This window comes from Schistocerca piceifrons, chromosome 5 (assembly GCF_021461385.2).
Source record: "Schistocerca piceifrons isolate TAMUIC-IGC-003096 chromosome 5, iqSchPice1.1, whole genome shotgun sequence".
Taxonomy (NCBI): Eukaryota; Metazoa; Arthropoda; class Insecta; order Orthoptera; family Acrididae; genus Schistocerca; species Schistocerca piceifrons.
Genome location: NC_060142.1, coordinates 78,996,724 through 79,019,608, shown reverse-complemented (window position 1 = coordinate 79,019,608; position 22,885 = coordinate 78,996,724). Strand labels below are relative to the sequence as shown.

The 22,885-nt window shown below is 38.7% G+C and overlaps 1 protein-coding gene across 3 annotated transcripts in view; it reads left to right on the top strand.

Annotated features, from left to right (window-relative positions):
* LOC124797863 (protein sgm1-like) overlaps window positions 1-22,499 on the top strand; it is an 89,221-nt gene extending 66,722 nt beyond the window's left edge. For 2 of the 3 annotated variants that reach the window (XM_047260934.1, XM_047260935.1), the window contains 2 exons: window positions 9,855-9,953; window positions 19,243-22,499. In XM_047260934.1, the coding sequence (XP_047116890.1) occupies window positions 9,855-9,953; window positions 19,243-19,340 (197 nt within the window). In that variant the 3' untranslated portion in view covers window positions 19,341-22,499. Of the gene's footprint in view, window positions 1-5,853; window positions 6,761-9,854; window positions 9,954-19,242 lie in introns of those variants that run through there. The other variant, XM_047260937.1, reaches the window with a different exon arrangement.
* The last annotated feature ends 386 nt before the right edge of the window (window positions 22,500-22,885 follow it).

Genomic DNA, 22,885 nt, shown 5'->3' with positions numbered 1-22,885 from the left:
TAAGATAAGATTAAGAAAAGGCAAACCTACGTTTCTAGCATTTGTAGACTTAGAGAAAGGTTTTGACAATGTTAACTGGAATACTCTTTCAAATTCTGAAGGTGGCAGGGGTAAAATACAGGGAGCGAAAGGCTATTTAAAATTTTAGTATAATGAAAAATATATTCATGAATGCTATAGCTATCATTACACTTGATTGGGGTAGTGAAAATTCAGAATTGAAATATAAAACAATGGAAAATCCAGAATGGAATGTAACAATATTTGTACAGGATAGTTGCTACTCAGCATATAGCAGAGATGCTGAGTCGCAGTGAGGCACAACGAAAAGACCGTCACAAAATAAGCTTTCAGCCAACAATGCCTTTGTCAAAAACACACACACACACACACACACACACACACACACACACACACTCACACAAACACACACACACACGAATTGAAATATAACTCAGGCAAGGAGATTTTATGTCCCAAATCTAATCATAGCATAGTTGATTGAACATGTTTGGAAACAGGTGTGAAAATCAGTAACATTTAGACAAAAATAGTATGTAATCAACATATTGAAAAGAGAATAGTACAATGTAACAATAAAAATGTAGAACTGTGTTGGGGCAGATTCTTTTCTGCTGTTCCTACAAGTACATCAGATGTCAGTTCAGCCAAAAAATCATTGCCTTAGTTTCAGTGCAAGAAATTCAGTCCACCTGCCTCTGTAGGCTTCTTAAAGTCCATCCCCTTCACTCTGTGATAATGTATACTGGTTCAGTTGATGAAAAGCTGCATTGAAGAAACACCAACTAGTACCTATCAAACAGAGGTTGCATAACTCGAGCTTGGAGACAGTATGTCAGTTCATAAGAAAATATTGGGCATTTGGGATTCTATATACTTGCATAAAAGGCTTATAGTTCATTTAATTCCGCTTTATTGCTCCTCAAACAAATTTTAAATGGCTATTAAGTCCGCAATTGTAGCTTGAAAACTGTTACCATTTCAGTTCCTCTGTTACGCTGTTTTGCTATACTGTTGTACTACTGTTTTCACACATAAAGCAGCCAGAATCATGTCTGTCTGTCCCAAATAAATTCCAGGATATAAATAGTGACTGACCCACAGCTATCCACAAGTTAGTGCATCAGGTCATTCAGTGGTCTTATTGTAAAGAAGTGCTTGCCATAATATTTTGTAAAGTTTGTGAACCACACCACACAGAGTTGTCAGTTGACCAGAAACTTCACACACAAATAACTTCCATACTAATTCAAAATTTTGCTGAGTGGTTTAAAACTGTAGTCACTTCAGATTTACAGTAAAAGAACCAAAAGGAAGAATGATTTTCTTCATCTTAGTCAAAATTGATGTGGCACTGTTCCACATGATCTGCTCACAAAAATGGCTACCGAACAAATCTCTGGCTCACTGATGTACAGCAAAAAGCCCCACATTATGTACTGGAAATGCTTAATTCTCATTGGCTGATGATCTGAACTGCCATTTGGAAAAGCTCTGGGGTGCATACTTTCACATAGTTTTCAATAAAATAAAACATCCACACTTCACATATGTCCTCCATTCTCTCTCTCTCTCTCTCTCTCTCTCTCTCTCTCTCTCTCTCTTCTGCAACACTTATACAATGAAATGTAATTAAATAATTATTTTTTACATCAAAACAAAGGATATTCCAGATAAACAATTTTTGTGAACTGATATTTAGAGCATTAGAGTAGATTACAAGGAAATACATTACAATCCCTAATACTGTTTTGTAGTACAAGAAAAGTTATTACAGTTTTTAGGTAAAATTTTAAATCTCTGAGTATTGCATATAATAATCTGAGATTTCAACAGTGCAGTTTTTTAGTAGCAGCATGACTGTATATGAAGTACGAAATGTGTCAAATAAGGTTAAGAATATTTCCTTTACTTTCATAGGGAGTGTGAATATATACTATCCAATCACATTAATGTAATACATGTCAAAGGGCTGAATAATCACCTTTCATGGCACAGACTGCTGTGAGATATGCAGGAAGAGGCAATGAGGTTCTGGATGGTGCCAACAGGGCTGTGGAATCATGCCAGCTTCAGTGCCATGGCCCCATGCCCTAGGTTTCTTAGTTCGGGGCCCAAGGCACGAACAGACCAATCTAGATGGTCCCACAGATTCTCAACTGAGTTTAAATCTCGGGAGTTTGGTGGTCAGGGGAGTAAGATAAACTCATCCTGGTGCTCTACGAATCACACATTTACACTGCAAGCTGTGTGACATGTTGCATTGTCCTGCTGGTCGATGCTATCATGCCAAAGAAAAACAGACTGCATGTAGGGGTGGAGATGGTCCCCATGGATACATGCATACTTGTGTTAATCCACTGTTTCTTCCAGAATGATAGAATGATGGGATCAAGAATGATGGGATCACCTAGAGATTGCCACAAAAAACGTTCTCCAGGCAATAGCACTCCCTCCTCTGGCCTGGACCCTTGCACTCATTGTTGGAGAGTGTTTGCTTTCAAAAATTTCAGGCCACTGGAATGTGAAATGCGATTCATCTGAAAAGGCTTCCTGCGGCCTCTCAGTGGACATGCAGTTGTGGTATTGATGTGCACCCATTCTTTGTCGCCAGTGAACAGCAGTCAGTATGGGTGCATGAACCAGGTACCTACTGTGGAGACCCATTCACGGCAACGATTGCGGAATGGTAGTTGAGGTGACATTGTTGGTAGCCCCTTGTTGTATCTAAGCAGTCCGTCGCTCAACAGTTGTTGTCTATTCATCCATAAACATCACTGCAGCTGTCATTTACACTTGTCATCTATGGCCCTCGGTGCACCACACTTGCCTAAGCGATGATACTGGATAGCATCATTTTGCCGTGCATGATATGCTTTCACCACTATGGCATGCAAACAGTTTATAAACTTAAAAGTTTTGGAAAAACTTCCATCCTTTGCCCGATGCCAATGCTCATGTTCATGTTCTTCTAGATGTCAGATAAATCGCTCCTTTTCTGCTTTATGATGACTGCACTGTTTTCCGTATCCAGAACAATTGGGTAGTAAAGTTGCTGTGGTTTAATAGCATGTGCGTAATTCCAAGTGGTAAATGATGAAATCATTGCAACAGATCATACTGAAATCTTCTCATGATTGAACTCCCTTTCATCTATTTCTCATTCTTTGATTTGTCATTGATTAACCCAAGCATTTCATATAAGTAACACAACCACTTAAGTTTTTGCCTGAGTTTGTCACTGTTTTGATTATGTTGTCAGTTGGTTCATTACATAAGATGCCACAACACACTAGAATCCATTAAAGGTTGTTTTTTATAATTACTTGCAAATGTATAGCAACTTCTTCAATGTCTATAATTATATTTGATAATTTTTCTCCTCTCTCAATTGAATTTTTGAGGCACTTCAGTAAGTTTAGATAATTAGTTAGAATTATTATAGTGCTCCATGTAAAAGATCTGTCATAATTTTATAGCAACCAGGGTGGTTAACCTCTGGTGGATGGTGGAATGGTGTAGTTGGAGGTCAGAATGCTGCTATTCTACAATGCAGGTTGGGTAGCAGTGAGGCAGTGAGTGGATGCCTATTAATGTCCAGTGTGGCATCAATGAAACAGCATTCATAAACCACACATTTATTATTCAGTACTACAAAAATAGTCATGCTGATGTCCAGACAGACCAATGCCCTCCAGTTGCTAGCGATATACAGCCGACAGGCAAGGCACTGTGGCCCACAGACAGCTCATTGATGTCATGCAGGTGAGGAAAGGATGATGCCAATGGCAAGTCAAGGCCACTGACGCCAGCAAGTCAGTTCTAATGTGGCAGCTGCACTGCCTCTAAGCAAACAAGTAACTGCAGATGAGGTGCAGTGGGGCGCACAGGATCATGAAGTGGACTTAGTGCAGGACAGCTCACCATAGCAATGTCTGCCCAGAGCAGAGGAATGCTGCCAAGAGTTTGCCTGCTCAAGGTATGGCAAATGAGCAACTGTATGGCACAGGGCAAGATCCAGCCTGAAGTGGCCCACCGGTTACAGCACAATAGGCCCACAGCACAGCAGGGCTGCAGCTAGTATTTTTGTACTCGCGAACCAACATAGGTCGCTCCTTGGGGCAGGTGGCCAGCAGACTGTGATAGCTTTTACTAACAATGATGGGTATTTATGTGGCCCAGGATCTTCCTTGTTGGTACAGCATCAGTTTTTATCATGTAAGCTACAAGACGTCCGTGTGTCTTGGACATGAGATAATAGGGCCACTGCTGCTGCAATGGCTGTGCCTTCTTGCTGTATTGTTGATATTTCCACTCTGGCTGCTCCTTGAGATGTAGCAACCGTTTGGTAGTGCAGTCCTTGTTGTATCAGCAGCAGTCTCCAGCTACTACAGCCTGAGCTGCACCTGTCTGACACTGTTGACAGTCAGTTGACCACAGCTCAGCCATGCAGTGGAGTTTATGGAGATCACTAAAGCTGCGTAACACTAGGATTGTGGGATGAAACAAAAGAGTAAAATATGTTATTGTAATCCCAGTCTACAGACAGAATGTTTGTTGCCTTCTATGTGAACTTCGCAAACAGGAAGGTAAATTTGTTAATTTCACTTGAATGTCTGTAAAAAGTTTTCATAAAATATTTTAAAAAATTGGAGACAACAAAGAGGGATGTAGACACAGCAATGCAGATATGCTTAGGAAATGAAGAGAAACTGCTAATTATTTTAAAGTAAGCTTTATTACAGAATAATTTTAATAATATTACAATTGTAAAACATTACTTTACTTAGTAATATCGACTTCATGATTCATCGAAACATCTGAGTACTGGTGAGGCAACACTATTGTCAGTACTGCCATCATCAGTTGTTTCTGGTGGGTACTCTGTTGAAGTATCATTTTGTGGAGAAGAAATAGAAGAAGAAGAAGAAGAAGAAGAAGAACCAGATAGCATGGGATAGCTTTGCTGATGATAGTCTGTTGGATCAGAAGGTAATGGTGTAGCTAGAGGATAGTATTGTGCGGAATATCCACATGGTGGTTGTGAAGAATGAAAAACATACTGTGGGTAGCATTCGTGGGAGGAAGTGTTTGGTTAACTAGGTTGTGACTGAGATGCTTCAATAATACTTAAGATATATTGTTTTACAGACAGTTTCAGACGCCAGAATATTTTCACTGACCAAAGCTAAGAAAAGAACTTGGCTTCATTTGTTGTGTGTGTGTGTGTGTGTGTGTGTGTGTGTGTGTGAGTGTGTGTGTGTGTGTCATTTCAGTTAGTTTTGTGCCCACTTTTTGTTTTGTTTTCCTTTTATTACTCAACAGCCTGGTACGGTCCACTTGAAACTATTTTCAGGTGAACCCTGAATCTCGGCAGTTGTAAGGTGGTATGCTACTGTGTGTATGCAAAGATGTGGTGGTATTATTTACAAACAATACTAGACTGAAACACAGATATTGCATCTGTCTCATAGCTGCAGAACCACTTTTACCAGTTGGTCTCCATTTTTGTCGGCTGTAGAAATCTTTCATGTTACACCATTTCTTCTGTAACGGACATATCTGTAATAATGAAATATTATTTGAACTACCAATAAAGTTTCTTCTTTGTCAGTTGAAGCTATGTGTAATGATATGTTGGAGGAGTTTCTGCACACCATATGTGGTAGAAATTGTTGGGACGTACACATAATTTTTCAAAAATAGTAGGAATAATTGTGCTTATAAGATAATTGTAACAAAATGTTACAAGAAATTTTGTTCGAGAAAGGTTGCCTGAAATGTAACCCGTTTTATGAATCTGTGGACTAATTAGTAATTTCTCCCTTTCAGATATCTAGCGACTGGAAATTCATATGTTGATTAACATCGTGCTTTTCCACTTGGAGTCGCAACTATCAGAAAAACTGTCAGAAGGGTATGTTCGTCATCTGGATTATCTTGAAAAAGGAATATATGTCAGAGCTGACAAAAAATGGCTGGCAGCAAATAGCAAAAGAATTTGAAATTAAGACCAGTTTACGAAACTGTCTTAATGCCATTGGTGGAAAGCATGTGTAACTGATGAAAATGGCAAACAGTGCATCAGTGTTCTTTAACTGTTGTATTAATGCCTGTTCACGATGCAGACTATAAATTTGTTGCTATAAATGTGGGATTGTGTGTGGTAAAAGTGCTGACTCAATAATATTTCAACAATCAGTGTTCTATAAGTGAATACTGTCAATAACATGGACATTCCAGATGACAAATACATTTCAGACATCAACAAAACCCCAGTGCCTTGCATATTTGTTGCTGATGACACCTTTCCACAGTCACACAAAATTGTGTATCCATATCTTGGTCTAAGACTTGATGTGAAAAACAAAGTACTTGTCATTCTTGAGCAAGATGTTTCATAGAGTGCACATTCATGATATGGCAAATAAGAGTAGCAGGCCTTTCACAGGCACCTAAATATAGACATGGATTTTGCTATAGGTGTCATGAAGGAATATTGCATTCTGCACGACTATGTACAGAACAGAGGTGGTGTGCAATTTCTACGTACATTGAACAAATTGTGTAGATGAGGATATTCCATAATGAATACACAGACATAAATCCAATTCACACTACAGAAATGTATTGGCCCATTACTTGTTGTATGAAGATGCTCTGCAATGGCAGTTCGATTACATTCACTGAATTAAATGTACGTGTTTTGTTAATTAAATATGAATAAAGGTAAAAGAACTTAACAGTGTTTTTTGTTCCTTAGTCTATAGATCAAAAGTCACAAAGTAGGCCTCTCCCTAATTTTTATAATAAATTTCACTGTATCCAAGTTCGTTATGGCTGAAAGGTCCTTTTCAGAAATGTAGCTACTAACAAATAATCAAATGCAAAAAATACACACTGCTGGAAGTGCATCAACAGCTGGCCACACATTGGCAGTCTAGCATGCACACTGCCCCGTGCAAATGCACACAGCTTTGGCCTCAGCAGGCTCACTGACCGAAGACTGAACATGTGACAAAATACTGCGGCTGCCCAAAGTTGACTGCGTGCATGTTGTGCAGCCACTTTCCATGTAAACTTGGTCACATCTGATCAGTCGCAAAGCTGGCCCTGACCGTGGCTGCATTGGTGTACCACCACCCTGAAGATCAAGTTGAGTTCTAGGATTATGTCTGCAAAATTTCTGTATTGGGTAATATTATCAAACACTATGTTAGGGGTGTCGACAGAAGGGATCTGACAGTTGCAGTGGGTTTGACGTGGTTGCATTGCGCGTTTAGCTCAACTATTGACATGATGTGGTTTTGTATACATCTTAGTGCAAAGCCTCACTCACAGCTGTGTATACAGTTGTTTTCACCTGCAGTCATTTGCGCTTCAGTGGAAATCTGGCAACAGCTCTTGCAGTTGTCAGGGATCTTTGTTCATTGATTGTACTGTAGTACCTTGGATAAAATGTTTTCAGTTTTCAAGCCATGTCAGTTGAGATAATTCTCATGATTTCAACAGTTGTCACCATCACTGTCCTCAGGAATTAGAACTGATTGCTGGATGGGCAAAATACTCGTCTTAAACATGCAAAGCGACAGCATCCACAGCATTCCAGAGATGGTCCAGATTAATTTGGTGTACCTGTGAACAAACTGGATGCTCGTGCATTGTGTGTAAGACACCTTACCTGTCCAGTCAGTTAAAAGCTTTAATACCTGATGACAGTGATGGTGACAACTGTCAAAGACTCAAGAACTAATATCTTGGTTGACATGGTTTGAAAACAGAGAACATTTCATCCAGTTATGGCACTGCGAAAAACTATGAGGAAACGCTAGCACCTATTCTTATTAACTAGAAATCTGGAGGTATTTTGATCAGATTTAGAATTGTTGTATTATATACGCCACTGTTCCACTATTCGAATGATTTCATAATCAGTAGCATTCTTCCAGTTGTTGTGTAGCAGTTACATTGTTCAATGTGTCTGAGATATGTTTATATTTTTCATGTGCCTGCTTTTGGGAGACTGTGGCTCTTTCCATATATTGACATTAAGCAATTGTGAATATAATCACAGTAAGAGATGTTTGAGCAGAGCTTTGTAACAAATGTTTTACAATTGTTCTGTGTTGGTATTCAAGTGAGCCAAAGCAGGACCCATGCTGATGATATGTATGAATAAATAGAAGACAGGAGTATGCTCATTTGTATTATGAACCACATTTTTCTCTTTAGTTTTTAATAGTCTATAAAGAAAAATGCAGATGGAAACAATAAACAGAAAATAGAAATAGTAACAGCTTAATTGTAGCTGATCAAAGAGTGGCAGACGAAAGCTAATAGCACCAAGTTCCTATTTCTTTTTTAGTTTAAGTACATACCAGATGAAGTGGCACAGTGGTTAGCACACTATACCTGCATTTGAGAGGACCATGATTCAAATCGTGACCCAGCTGTCCAAATTTAGGTTTTCCATGATTCCCCTTAATTGCTTAAGGCAAACCTCACTGTCAGTGGGACATTAATCATGAATCTTCCTTCCTCCCTCCCTCCCTCCCTTCGCTCCCTCCCTCCCACCCACCCACCTTCTTTCCTTTCTTCACACCTCGTGTGCAACCAAACAGGCTCCTAACTCTTCAAACTCTCCCTCTGCAAACTATAATTTTCTCTTATTGATACATAACTGGACACTTCCTGTCTGTTTTGTTCCATATATTTTTAGTTTCTGTGTGGGGATGTAAATATAGTTCTTTAATACAAAATAAAGCACTTTGTTATGGAAACTAAGATGTTAAAGAATTCACAGAAAATATGCTGTTATTGTAAGAAGCATTTATCATTCACATGAATTTCCACTTTCTGTAAATTTCTATGGGATTGTTCTGTTTGTCACATTTCTTGGCTGAAATTACTAATGGTATTGTGGTCTGTTCCATTCTCTCTAGATGGTGTTGGTTACTGTAGTTAGGACAATGTTAAACAGAAAATAATATTGCTTTCTCAACTATATATTTGTAGCATTATTTTTCTTATAGCTGTTGCTGCTGTTTCTTTATTCACTAATTTTCTTGTTCACTTAATTTCAGAATTTGGTGCTTATTTCTTCTCTTTTCTGTGTGTGTGTGTGTGTGTGTGTGTGTGTGTGTGTGTGTGTGTGTGTGTTTGTTTGTTGATAGGACATTATGCTGGACTCAGCAAGGTGCCATTCTCATTATCTACAATGGAAGTTGCGTCCAAGCACAGCATTGTGGCATTTTGCTTTCTGTTGTTTGGCTGTGGAATATGCACATCATTATCAATGTTCTATTAATTTTGCATGAAAACATAATCTTTACACATTTGGGATAAAATTAAAATTTCAATTACTGCTGAGGTGTTACTCATTTCTATAAAACATGGTGACAGTCTTTCTCTATTTGTTTCTTGTCTTAATGAGCCTTTGCATATTTTGTGTTGCAGATGAATTTGTAACTGCTGATATTATCTGCCCACTGTATATATTAATTTGTTTTATTGATCAGTTATATGTGTATATATTTGAAACATGTTTTCATAGTGATATTTTTCAGTTTCGGTATTTATACTGATTTGTAGCAACAGGACTGGTTTATGGATATTAAATTTTCAGGAATCCATTTTAACTGATGCACACTCAGGCGCTGAATTGTAGCTTAAAATACTCAGTTGTGACGTTATTCTGATACCTGTGTGATATTTGTTAAGTCATGCTTAATAGAGAGTAGACAAACAATTTTAGCCAGTCACTTTTTAAAAGTGGCATGGCATGTTCATTCAGATGTAACAGAATACATTTTAATCTGAAAGTTGAATTTCAGAGCAATCAGTGACATTACCTGACAATAATATAGTAATTGGAGGAGATCATGAGCTGGAGGTAGAAGAAAATAACAACAATGCCAAAGAAGAACGTGACGGTAAGTTAATACATAAATACCGGATTCTTTATTTTATTTTCTCTTAGTAAACATCTTGCAGTATAACTGTTATAAGCGAAACATAACTATAAAATATTTTATTTACAGTTATGTCATTTAAATGTTTCATTGTTCCAAAGCTATTATGACAAGTTACATAACATTCAAAGAAAATGTGCAAAGATAAAGGATCAATACTAAAATCCGAAGTGTCAAAAATTAGATCATCAGTATTTGGGACAGTAGTAGGGTAGCTAAAATCGAACAATTCACTAGGACTGTCTCACAAAAACACATATCTGATGATGAAATTGTGTTAGTGTTTTTTAAGTGGTTACTTTGTCAAAGGAAAGGTACCAACAAGAAAGATGAATGTGTAAAGGAAGGATATATAGTGGCTAGAATAACTTTTCCAGAGTTCCTAAAACATTTTTGTTGCTGTCGTGGACTGTGCATCATTACCTCTTCTCCCCTGGGTTACATGAACTATGGTGGGTTGGCTTGCATGACTCAGTGATACCAACAGCAGTACAGCAGGTGAAACAACACAGAGGTCCCACTAAGACAGAGTTACTGAAGAACAGAAATGTTTTCAGCACTTCCAGGGACAACAGTTGGCCTCGTAATAGCAGCCACATTATAGCTACTGAGGATATGCAGCTTTACTTTATTATTTACTGATGATGGCACCCTCTTCAGTAAAACATGCTGGAGATAAAGTAGTCTCCAATTCAGTCTCTGGTTAGGAACTACTCAGGAGATGTTATGATCAGAAAAATACATCTGGCATTCTTCAGGTTGGCTTGTGTAATATTAGACCCCGTATTTGTGTAGGTATTTTAGAAAAGGTGAAATGAGTATTGGGTAGGTTTAAGTTACATGTAGTGGGAATTAGTGATGTGAGGTGGCAGGTAGAACACACCTTCTGGTCAGATGAGTACAGGCTTATGTACTCAGTATCAAATAGTGGTAGGACAGGAGTAAGACTAATAACAAATAAGAAATGTGAGAGAACTACTATGTACGAGATAATGAACATACGGTATTATCATAGTCAAGATAGACGCAAAGCCATGACTCACCTCTGTAGTAAAAGTGTATAAGCCAGCTAGCTCCACAAATGAAGATATTAAGAAAAAAAATTGTAATGATATTAAAGATTATATTTAGATTAAGGGAAATGAAAATGTAATTGTGTTGAGCAACTAGAATTCAGTAGCAGGAAAAGACAGAAGGAAAAATAGTGAGACAACATGAGCTGGTGGAAAGTAATGAAAGAGGAAATTGTATGCTCGAATTTTGCTCAGAGCACAATTTAATCATTGCAAACACTTGGTATACAAATCGAGGAAGGAGGGCACTTTAAGTGGAAGAGACTGGGTATGTATCACAAGATTTCAGATAGGTTACATAATGGAGAAATAGATTTTGAAACCAGATTTTAAACTGCAAAATATTTCCAGGAGCATATTAAACTTGAATGGTAATTTACTGGTTATGAACTGCGGATTAAAACTGAAGAAGTTGAGAGAACCAGAGATTGTTGAGAGTTTTAAAAGGGGCTCTAGGCAGTGATCGACTGAAGCTAGGAAACTGAATACAATGAGTAGCTTTGAGAAATGTAGCAGTGAAAGCAGCAGGTTTTCAAGCATGCAAAAACACGAGGCCAGATAGCAGTCCGTGAGCAACAAATAGGATACTAAAGGTAATTGATGGAAAAAGAACATAAGCTTATAGTAGATGAAGCTGGAAAAATGAAGTACAGACATCTAAAGATGAGACTGACAGCAAGTGGAAAATGGCAAATCAGACATGACTGGAGGACAAAAGCAAAGCAATAGAAGCATACATGACTATGAGAATAATGGATATAGGCAAATAAGGTAAATATAGGAAAATTAGAGAGAGATCAGAGAAAAGGGAAGCATCATACTAATATTTAGAGCTTAGTGGCAAATAAAAGAAGGCTGATAGATGGAAGTAATATCAATGAATGAATGTAGATGGAAGTAAAATATAGAAGTTTTATATACAGGAAACCAACTTGGCAGATGTGAGACCATGAAAGCCATCATCCTGGATAGCTGAACACGTTAACTTGCTGCTCTTGGGACTTGGAGGGTGTGGGGGGGGGGGGGGGGGGGGGGAGGAGGGGGAGTGAGTGAGCTTGACCTGGATTGAATCCACCTCATGGCTTAATGATGAGGGCTGGTACCCACATCTTGCCTCAGATACACATTATGCAAACATTTGGAAAACATTCTCGTATTTAGACATTGGATCAAGTCTAGTCACAGACAGATACTAACACTAAACACTGTCCAACAGGCCTTGGAAGACCCTACAATACTGACCAACTGCCTCAGCATGTAGGCATCACTGGATGCAGATACAGAGGGGCATGTGGTCAACACATCGCTCTCCCAACTGTTGTCAGTTTTCCTGACTGGAGGCGCTACTTCTCAGTCGAGTAGCTCTTCAATTTGCCTCACAAGGGCTGAGTGCACCCCGCATGTCAACAGTGCTCAGCGGACCAGACAGTCTTCCATCTAAGTGCTAGCAAAGCCTGACAGTGCTTAACTTCAGTGTTACCACTGTGGCAAGGCTGTTGGCTGGGGAAATACAAAATCCGTCCTTGGGGATAGGGTGAATAAGAGACTGATGAATGATTACCTTAGATGTTTAGACTCCTGAAACCCATAATCAGCACCAGCAGCACTGAAAGGGTTAGTTGGAACAAGACAGCTGGAATAAATGTTATCCCTCAGAATTATTGAGATCCGTAAGAGAACCATCTGTAACAAAATCCATTCTGCATGGTAAAGAAGATACACGAGACAGGTGAAACATCCTCATACTTCAAGAAGTAATAATTCCAAATCCAAAGAAGTTTCTTACTAACGAGTCTGAATATCTTCATCTACAAATATACATACATACTCTGCAGGCAACTGTATGGTGCATGGTGTAGGGTATGTTGCACTGCTACTTGTTGTTCCCTCTTCTGTTCCACATGCAAATAGAGCTATGGAAAAACAGCTTTCTGTATGCCTCCATACGAGCTCTAATTTGTGTCCTCATGTGAAATGTATGTTGGTGGCAGTAGAATCATTTGCAGTCACAAATTACATTTCTCTAAATTTCCTCAAAGGTGCATTGCGAAAAGAATATTGTCTCCCGTCAGGGTTTCTTATTTAACCATCTCCATAATACTTGTGTTGACTGAACCTACCAGTAACAAATCTAGGAGTAAGCTTCTGAATTGCTTCAATGTCTTCCATTAATCGGACCAGCTGGGGATACCAGACACTCAGCAGTACTCATGAATGGGGCCATAGTGCTATACGCATGATCTCTTCTATAGATGAACTATGCTTTCTAGAATTCTCCCAATAAACCAAAATTGACCATCTGCCTTGCCAAATACTGACATGTGCTTGTTCCATTTCGTATCACTTTGCAGCATTACACAGAGAGATTTAATTGAGCAAGCAGCATTCCACTAATGCTTTATTTGAAAGTTATGGGATTGTTTTTCCTATCCATTTGCATTAACTTGGGATTGTTTTTCCTATCCATTTGCATTAACTTACATTTTCCTATATTTAGACTGACCTGTGATTCATCACGCCAAATAGAAATTCTGTCTGTCCTCCTGTATCCTCCTACAGTCACTCAACAAAACTTTCCCATACAGTACAATGTCATCAGCCACAGTTGCAGATTGTTGTTCACACCACAATCAGATCATGAATGTATACAGAGAACAAGAGCAGTCTTATTGCCTCCCTGGGGCACTCATGACAATATCCTTGTCTCTGATGAACACTCACCATCCAGGACAACAATGACATAGATTATTGTTGGACAGATGGAAGGATGAAACTGATCTCAGCAGAGATCAGTTTGAATTTGTTGAGAAATATTGGAACACAAATCAGTAGTGCCCCTACAGCTTAGAACATTGACTGAAGGAAGCAAACCTATCCTTATAGTTTTTATAAATTTAGAGAACCCTTTTGACAATGTTGACTAGAACATGTTCTTTGAAATTCTGAAGGTAATAGAAATAAAATATAGTGTGTGGAAGCTTGTCTACAATTTGTACAAAAACCAGACTGCAGTTACGTGAGTCGAAGGACATGAAAGGAAAGCAGCTATTGAGAAGACAGTGAAACAGGGTTGTAGACATAACTCCAACATAGTTCATTATGTACACAGATCAAGCAGTAAAGGAAACCAAGAAGAAATTTGGGAAGTTAATTGAAGAAGAGGAAGAAATAAAAAGTTTGTGGTTTGCCGATGACATTGTAATTTCGTTAGAGGCAGCAAAAGACTGTGAAGATCAGTTCAACATAAGGCATAATGTGTTGAAAAGAGGTTATAAGATGAATATCAAGAAAAGTAAAGGAAAGGAAAAAATATACCAGATGTAATAGATGCATTTTGCTATTCAGAGAGAAAAACAACTGCATTGATCGACTTTTTCTGAAAAAGAGAAATTAGTTGACATTGTATGTAAATTAAATGTTAGGAAGTTTCTGGAAGGCATTTGTCTGGGGTGTAGCTTTGTACGGAAGTGAAAGATGCATGTATAAACAGTACAGACAAATAGAAAATAGATGCTTTTGAAAACTGCTGTTACTGAAGAATGCTGTACATTAACAATTGTCTAGATCAGATAATTAGTGATGAGGTACTGAATTCAGTCAGGGAGAAATGCAATTTTCAGCAGAATTTGACTAAAAGATAAATTAGTTGATAGGTCACATTTTGAGGCATGATGTAATAGTTGGTTTGGTAATGAGATGAAGTCTGGGGGTAAAGATTGTAGACAGACACCAAGACTTGACTAAAAGTAAGCAGTCTCAAGTACATATAAGTTGCAGTAGTTATGCATAGGTAAAGAGACTTAGCAGGATAAGCTAGCAGTTAGAACTACAGTATTCAGATTGAAGACGGCCACAACAGCAGCAATAGTCCATATGAAGGTGAGTGCGGATGAGTGTGGGAGACAGCTAGTACAGTTTAAATATTGACTGCACTCCTAAGCACCCAACTGATCAATAAGTGTTACAGCAAATTTTACCATGGTCTTGAGGGTTATTGTTTCATAGTTGCTGCAACTTCTTACTATTGCTTTTGGGGAATGTCTGGTATTAAATACTGGGTTTCCTTCATGAAAAGGAATTTTTTCATCAAATATTAATTGATGTGCTTAACAATTCTAGCTGTGAACTGCGCAAAACATGGTTTGTAACTGACATTGCACTGTACCATTTTTTTTTATCTCTGATGCCATTTGTAAAATATTTCAAAGCTTTCTTCCAAAAAATTGTGTTGTTCCAATAATTTACAGAACTAAACTTCAATTGTATAGTTTCTTGATTATCAGGTAGCAGGAGGCTGACCCATCCAAGATTCCAGGTCAAAGGGGATTCAGCAGAATAGAATCGCTGCCCCTTCCTGTCAATTACTATCATGTATTTGGGATCCTGACCAAATTAAGTGCCCGAAGGGGGCTTACAACTCTGTTGAAAGTATGTGCTAGACTACAGCAGGACCCCAGCCTTTGCAGCGTAACTTTCTTTCTGTGCTGCAAGCTTATACTTTCACTATCCTCTTCCTTCCACCTCTTCGTCAGATGGTTTTCTTGGTGCAGATTGTGCTTGGACCATGTTTATGATTTTGAACTGGTGTTTCCACTTTCAGCATTTTCTACAGTTTTTTGTTAAATAAAACAATCGAAAATCCAGGATGGAATATAACAATATTGTGAGGAGGATTGTTGCTACTCACCATATAATGGAGATGCAGTCACAAATACGCATGACAAAAAGAGTCACAAAATGAGCTTTTGGCCAAGAAGGCCTTTGTCAAAAATACACACACACACACACACACACACACACACACACACACACACACACACACACACACACACACAGAGCTCCTTTCGCCAGGGTCATTTCACTGCTCATAATCTATTTTACCTGGAGTCTGCCATCCTAACAGCTTTCATCCAATGTCAACATCCACCAGCAGTCTTTTTTTGACCCGCAAAAGGCTTGTGCCACGACAGCATCACTAACTTACATGAGCGGGGTCTCTGGGGTCTGTCTCAGTTTTTATCCAGAATTTCTTGTCTCCTCATATTTTCCGGGTTCAAAGTGGTGCCTCCCACAGTTCTCCCCATGTTAAAGAGATTGGGGACCACAGGGCTCTATACCGAGTGTCCCTTTCTTTCTAGTAACCACCAATGACCTAGTAGCAGCTGTGGACTCCTTAGTATCACCTTCCTTGTATGCTGACAACTTTTGCCTCTACTATTGCTCCTCTGGTGTGGGTGCCACAGAACTTCGATTGCAAGGTGCCATACGAAAGAGGCTGGCATGGCCCCTCACCCATGGCTGTCAGTTTTCAGCCACCGAGACTCACATCTGTCGACATTGTACTGTTCATCCAAAACCAGAACTTTACCCCCATGCCAAGTACTCAATATGGTGGATACTTACTGCTTTTTCAGATTGCTCTTTGACATTTGGTTGTTGTGGTTTTCCATTTTTGCCAGCTTAAGCAAAAGTGCTGGCAGCACCTTTATACATTTCACTGCCTTAGTAGCACTAGCTGGGATTCATATTCCACTACCCATATGCAGCTTTACAAAGCTCATCTTGACTATGGGATTTTGGCATATGGTTTGGCATTACCCTCAGCATTGTGGAACTGGAGCCGATACATCACTGTGCCACTGTGGGGTTCGACTTGTGACAGGATCCTTTTCAAATAGCCCTGTGAACAGATTTCTCATGGAGGCTGGTGTCCCTCCATTGCGGATCAGGTGTCAAGAACAGCTTGTCAGTTATCCTACACATGTTCACATCTCCTCTATGCAACTGAACTAACGTCTCCTCATTTCAAACACAAAGTCAATCCCTTGCAACAGCGTGTCAGATCAGGAATTACGATCACAGTCCGCGTCCGGTCCTTCCTCTCTGAACTTCAGTATTTTCCTCTACCACCTCGCCTCTGTGCTGCTCACAAACACCTCTGTGGTGCATCACTCAGTCACACCTTCGCCTTGACATATCACGTCGTTCGAAAGACTCGGTTCATCACGAGGCCCCTTGTCGTCAGTTTTTCTCTATCGTTGTTGCATCCTGGGATTCAGAAGTAGTCTATACTGATGGCTTGCTGGTTGCTGGTCCTGTTGGCTTCATGTATACTATGCAGGACTTACTGAACTGCACTCCTTGCCAGATGGCTGTAGTGTTTTCACTGTGGAGTTGGTAGCCATCTCGTTCTCCTGAGCATACCTGTTCTGCAGTGGTGGTTCCTTTCTCATCTGCAGCGACTCCTTGAACAGTTTGCTAACACTCTACCAGTGTTGCCCTCGCCATCCCTTGATCATGGCTATCCAGGATTCTCTGTGTCCTTTGAACAACATGGACACTCAGTGACCTTCGTCTGCACCCTGGGCCACATTGGAATCTAGGGAATGAACTCGCTGGTTGCCTCGCCAAATTGGCTGCCAGTAAACTGACTCTTGAGATTGATATTCTGTAAACAGACCCCCAAGTGGTATTATGCCATCAAGTTTTAGGGATCTGGAATACAGAATGGCGCACTCTAACTTCATCAAAATAGCTACAGGTGACAAAGGAAACTAAGAGTCTGTGGAGGTCCTCCATGCAGGCCTCTCACAAGGGCCCTACTGTCCTTTGCCAGCTCCACATCAGCCATACTTTGCTGACTTGTGGTTATCTCCTCCATCGTGAGGACCCACCCCACTATTGTTGTGGTTCCTATTTCACAGTGGTCCACATTTCGCTGAACTGTCCCAACCTAGCCACCCTGTGGCAGACTCTTAAATCTCCCTCACTCGCTACCCACGTTGTTAGGAGACGATGCCTCAGCGACTGACTTAGTTTTACATTTTATTCATGAAGGGGGCTTTTATTGCTCACTTTAAGGGAAAGCCACTTAACCTTACTGGGCCTGTGGGGTCTTATCACACTGTTGCCTCCTCTACCCAGATTGGACTGTGGCTGTCTGGACTTAATGGAGTATCCTGGCCTTCACCTTGCTTGCTCTTTTACTCATCCTCCCCCCTCTCACGTACTCTGTTTGACTTGTTCATCTTTTATCTATTTGTGTTTCTCTTGCCATAACTGTGTTGCTAGTCCTTCCTCAGCAATTTCTGAGTGGAGACTTCTGGTAAGTGGGGGAAGTATGCCCCCCATTGCACTCTTCTTTTGGGGGGCTTCCAGGTGCTCCCCAAATGGGATGCCTTGCATGCCTTTCTTCCTCTGCCTCCCTTTCTTCTTTTTTGTCCCCTATCTAGTCTTCATTGACCTTTGGTAACCGGGTATTTTCTTCCCCTGGGTTTTGTGTGGTACGCTCTCTCTGATGTACAGTCATGTAGACCTCTCTCTACGAGGAAATGGGACTTATGTCATAGTAATTTAATTCCTTTAATCATCCAGCCAACAAATTAAAGTTGCAGAGGGCCAGTTCATAAGTTACATGAGTTCTGTAGGGTAATTTAAAAAAAATAGACAACCATAATGAAAGTAGCAACAATTTATGCAGGGAACCAAAACTAGAGAGAAGTGTAAACAAAATGAGAAACTTCAGAATATAAATAAAAAAAGGAGGAGAGGTTGCCATAAAGCTGTGTAATGGAAAGAAGGTTAGCAGTAGGAGATGGTAATGTAAACTGAAGCTAGGCAGATATCTGGAATGAAAAAATACTGGAGAGAAATTGTTGCTCTATATTAAATATTTTTATATTTTATTTTCCATACACTACATGTGTTCCACTTGAAGACATTATCTCCACCTTCCATTTTTACGGAGCAAACTGTAACGTGTTATCTAGTGTATTTTGTTAGTTTCTTTCCAGATAAGTCTATGCATCAGTATTATCTTTGTTTGTTGCTGCTGAGGAGTTAACAACAAAAACCTCATATCTGATAAATTATCTGTAAAATCCTGAAACATGCTTGCATAAGTATAGATGAAGTGGCCAGGCATAAGTATAAATGAAGTGGCCAGTTCTGAAAAATAAATAAGTGCAGCCACAGAATGTCTCCTTCACTACCATGTGCTTTATAGACTTTATTGCATTTACGTAAATCAGTGGCAAAAGGTGAAAATTTGTAGATTCAGCTTTTGTCAGTTTATAGTTTTTCTTAGAAAAAGAGCTAGAGTTAACCATCCCAGTCAGTAACTGTTTCCCTAATTCTTTGTTACCTTTGGTTTGAAACAATTTTTTCAATAATTTTAGAAGGGGATGCACAGGCAGACCTGAATGCAGAGACAAATCAGGTACTGGAACCAGAGCAGCGTATGGAAGTTGAAGAAGAGGAGGCAGCTCCTGCTTGAACTAGATCTCTGCAGCTGAAAGTGGAAACAGTGCCATGTAAGAGGTGATATGGCATCACAAAAGACTGTTTTGAACATCTTGTTGGCGTTCAAAAGACTTAGACATGATTGGAAGAACTTCTTGTTGCATTTCAGGGTCACAAGTATTTACTACATGTTACTGTTATCCTTTGAAGAAGAATGAAGTATTTAAAAAAAATATTCAAGGCATGCCATTGTAACAGGAGAACATTGTTCTACATCTTTCAACAAATTTAAAAGAGTGTGTGTGTGTGTGTGTGTGTGTGTGTGTGTGTGTGTGTGTGTGTGTGTGTGTGTGTGCGCGCGCGCGCGCGCGCGAACTTTCATATGTGTGCATGTGCGAGCTTTCGTGCATGATTGTGTGCATTCACATGCACATGCACTCGCATGTGCACCCATCTGGGCCTGTGTAAAAAAAAAATATAAGTATTGTTTCTCAGATACATTGGTGTATTGAGTATCCACTGGAAAAGCAGTCTAATTTGTCACAATGTAGGCAGCAGAAAATCTGCAGATTTATTTTTGATATATAAATGTATGTATGTATTTATGTGCTTCTGCTTGTCTGTTCTCATATATCTGTATTTGTTTCATAGGGTCTGCAAAAGTTATTATGTAATAGTGACTTACATTCTTGCATCATTACTGGGAATTGTTAGTTTCAATGTCTTTTGACTACTTATAAGCACCAGTGTGGTATCCACACTGAATGTGTAAGGGGAGGGACTCGATAATAGAATTGGATGAATGAATTGGTGCACTGGTCCCTGGTTATCTTTATCTGTGATATTCCAGCAGTTTCCTGGAATGAATGTTGCTGTATTACTAGTTATTGATAATTAAGATTTCCCCACCTCAGGTTAAGTGCTAGCCAATGGTTTGTGCACTATCTCTTAATCCTGTGTAGAAAATGTGGCTGGTTCAGTGTGTTATCAAGTGCTGTTGAAATACTGACAGTTTTCTGATCATGGCAACTAAAATTCAGGCAGACTTGCATAGGGTGGTGCATATCAGGACATTGTGTGTGTATGGTGGTAGGGAAATGTACAGTTTGAGATGAGATATTAGTGCATCTGCTAATTCATTTCTAAAGAATGTGGACATACAAGCTAGAAATTATACAGATGTACTTATGCTGACATTAGTTGGAATCTAGCTCTTCCTATGTTGGGTCATGGGTCATGTGAGACTGCTATTATCCCTTTCATTGTCAATCTTAACTCCAGCTCAAATGTTACACCATACTTTCAGACTTTCTGTTTTACTGGTGGTAATATTTGTATCGGGTAATTCATCTGCTTTAAAAATCCAAATATTGTTTACTTATGCATCTGTTGCATGCTTTCATTTGGGTATAAGATTATGAATGACATGGTGTATCATTCACAAAGTTGGCATATTTCATGCTACCTTCAAAGTAGTCATAATTATTGAATTAAATGAATGAATAAGAAATAGAAATGTGACAGATATGCCAGTTCCATCAGACTTTTAGGTGAATTAATTCGAACATTAGTCATTTTTATTTAATGGATCATTTATCACTTAAGAGTATAAGAGATGTGATGTGCCACTGTGAAAACAGTAAAGGCCAGCTTTCCATAATTAGTACCACTAAATACACTCTCTATTTATGTGCCACACCATTAGATGGAAATAACTACATAAAATTAAAATATACTTTTGCAGTGCACAGAATTCAGTGTTACAAACTGAATGTTGTTGTTGGCACCTGCAGCAAATCTTTGCAGAAAATACTAAATTAATTTACATGTCACCATTATCAAAGGGCTACATAGATCGAAACTTCATAATAGCTTCCAGGTTTTGTTTCTGGTTAACTGTTAAGTCATAAGCAGTTTTTCTGTAGAATTTGGTGGAAGTATACCTGCATTATTTTATTCTTAACACATTGTGCTCTGTTTATGATAAATGGCTTATCTTTTGCCTCTTTCACGAGTGGAACATTCATGGAAATTCTCTTACTTTAAATCGATAGTTACATATTGTTTACAGGTATTGTAAATTTCTGCTAAATAGGTACTGCTTGGAAGTTCCCTCCCTTCTTTAAATATTATTATTATGTTAAAGTAATGAGGAAAAGGTTCTGTGTTTTGTGGTATATGTCACATGACTTTTATGGATGTCCTTTACTCTTCCTTGAGAACCATACATTTGTAAATCTGTTTATTTATCTGCACTGAATAGTAGAAGGTCCCATGCCCCAACCACTGAGCGAGTGACCTCTAAGATGATCGGCATTTGATGATAAGTATGAACTGATTGTGCTATTAAATATCATCTTACGAGCTCCCTTTTCCATCATTGCAAATTTACTATTCATGAATACTAAGTAATTGCATTTAGAATTGTATAGTTCTACTGGTATGATATTCCTACTTTTAGACGAGTATGCTATCTAGACAGTATACTATATTGGTACCATGAATACTTATCTCTAATGACTCATCTTATCCCTTAGTACTCAAACCCTAGTATTTGTGCAGTCACTCGAGATGGTCATGGAGTAAGAACAGTATTCAAGCCACATACTTGGTGCTTCAATTACTGTGTTACAAGATTTACATGAAAATTATCATGTGGATTTGGGATCTTTTATGTCCTGTCTGAGAATGCAGTGTGAGAATGTTTTCTATTGATTTGTATAAAACTTTGAGTGTAATGGTTAATTTTGAACTATTGGTACTGTTACAGTGTGTTTAAAAATTATTTCTTGATGTGTGTGGGTAGTGTTTTTTGTGCTGTTAAAAAAATGATAATGGACAATTAACTGTGAAAATGAATTGGTCAATGTAAGAACCAAGTGTACTTGTGAAAAGCTCACTTATACTTGCAAATAAGCAAAAAATTTGTTTAATTTTGATTCAACATACACTTTATTCATAGTCATGTAATACTGAAAGTGTGTACCAACTTTTCTCAAGTTACACATGAGAATACAAGCTTTGACTTGAGATTTTAGTTAACTAATATGTAACCCCAAGAATGCAGATAGTGATGTACAAATGACACATTTTTCTTAATCTGTCTGGTATTGTCATAAACAATGAACTGAGATACGAGGAAACTTGACACACTACAGTTGAGATTCTCAATAAAAATTGAATTCCTTTTGTAGATACGTATCAGTGGTACCAGGTGAGAATATACAAGGTTTCTGGAGACATAGCAAACCTCTGAGGAAGGATGGTATATGAATTGATCTAGCCTCGCCCAAGGCCAAATTTGTGTAATAAGCAAGTTAATGTTGATAACATACACTGAAACCTATCAGTTAGATTGTATATTTATTTAAAACTGTCTTAGTATCTGGTTTATTCATTGAATTTTCTTTCCAAGTTATGAGGTGTGCCATCTAGAACATCCGTTTTAAAGTATTGTATCCAAACATGCAGGATGAGCTGCCAGACTGTTAATGCAACACACAATTGAAAGCAAAGCTAATTATAGAACAAATTACTCTTCTTTGACTTTAGAACACAACTAATATCTATTAGTTCTTT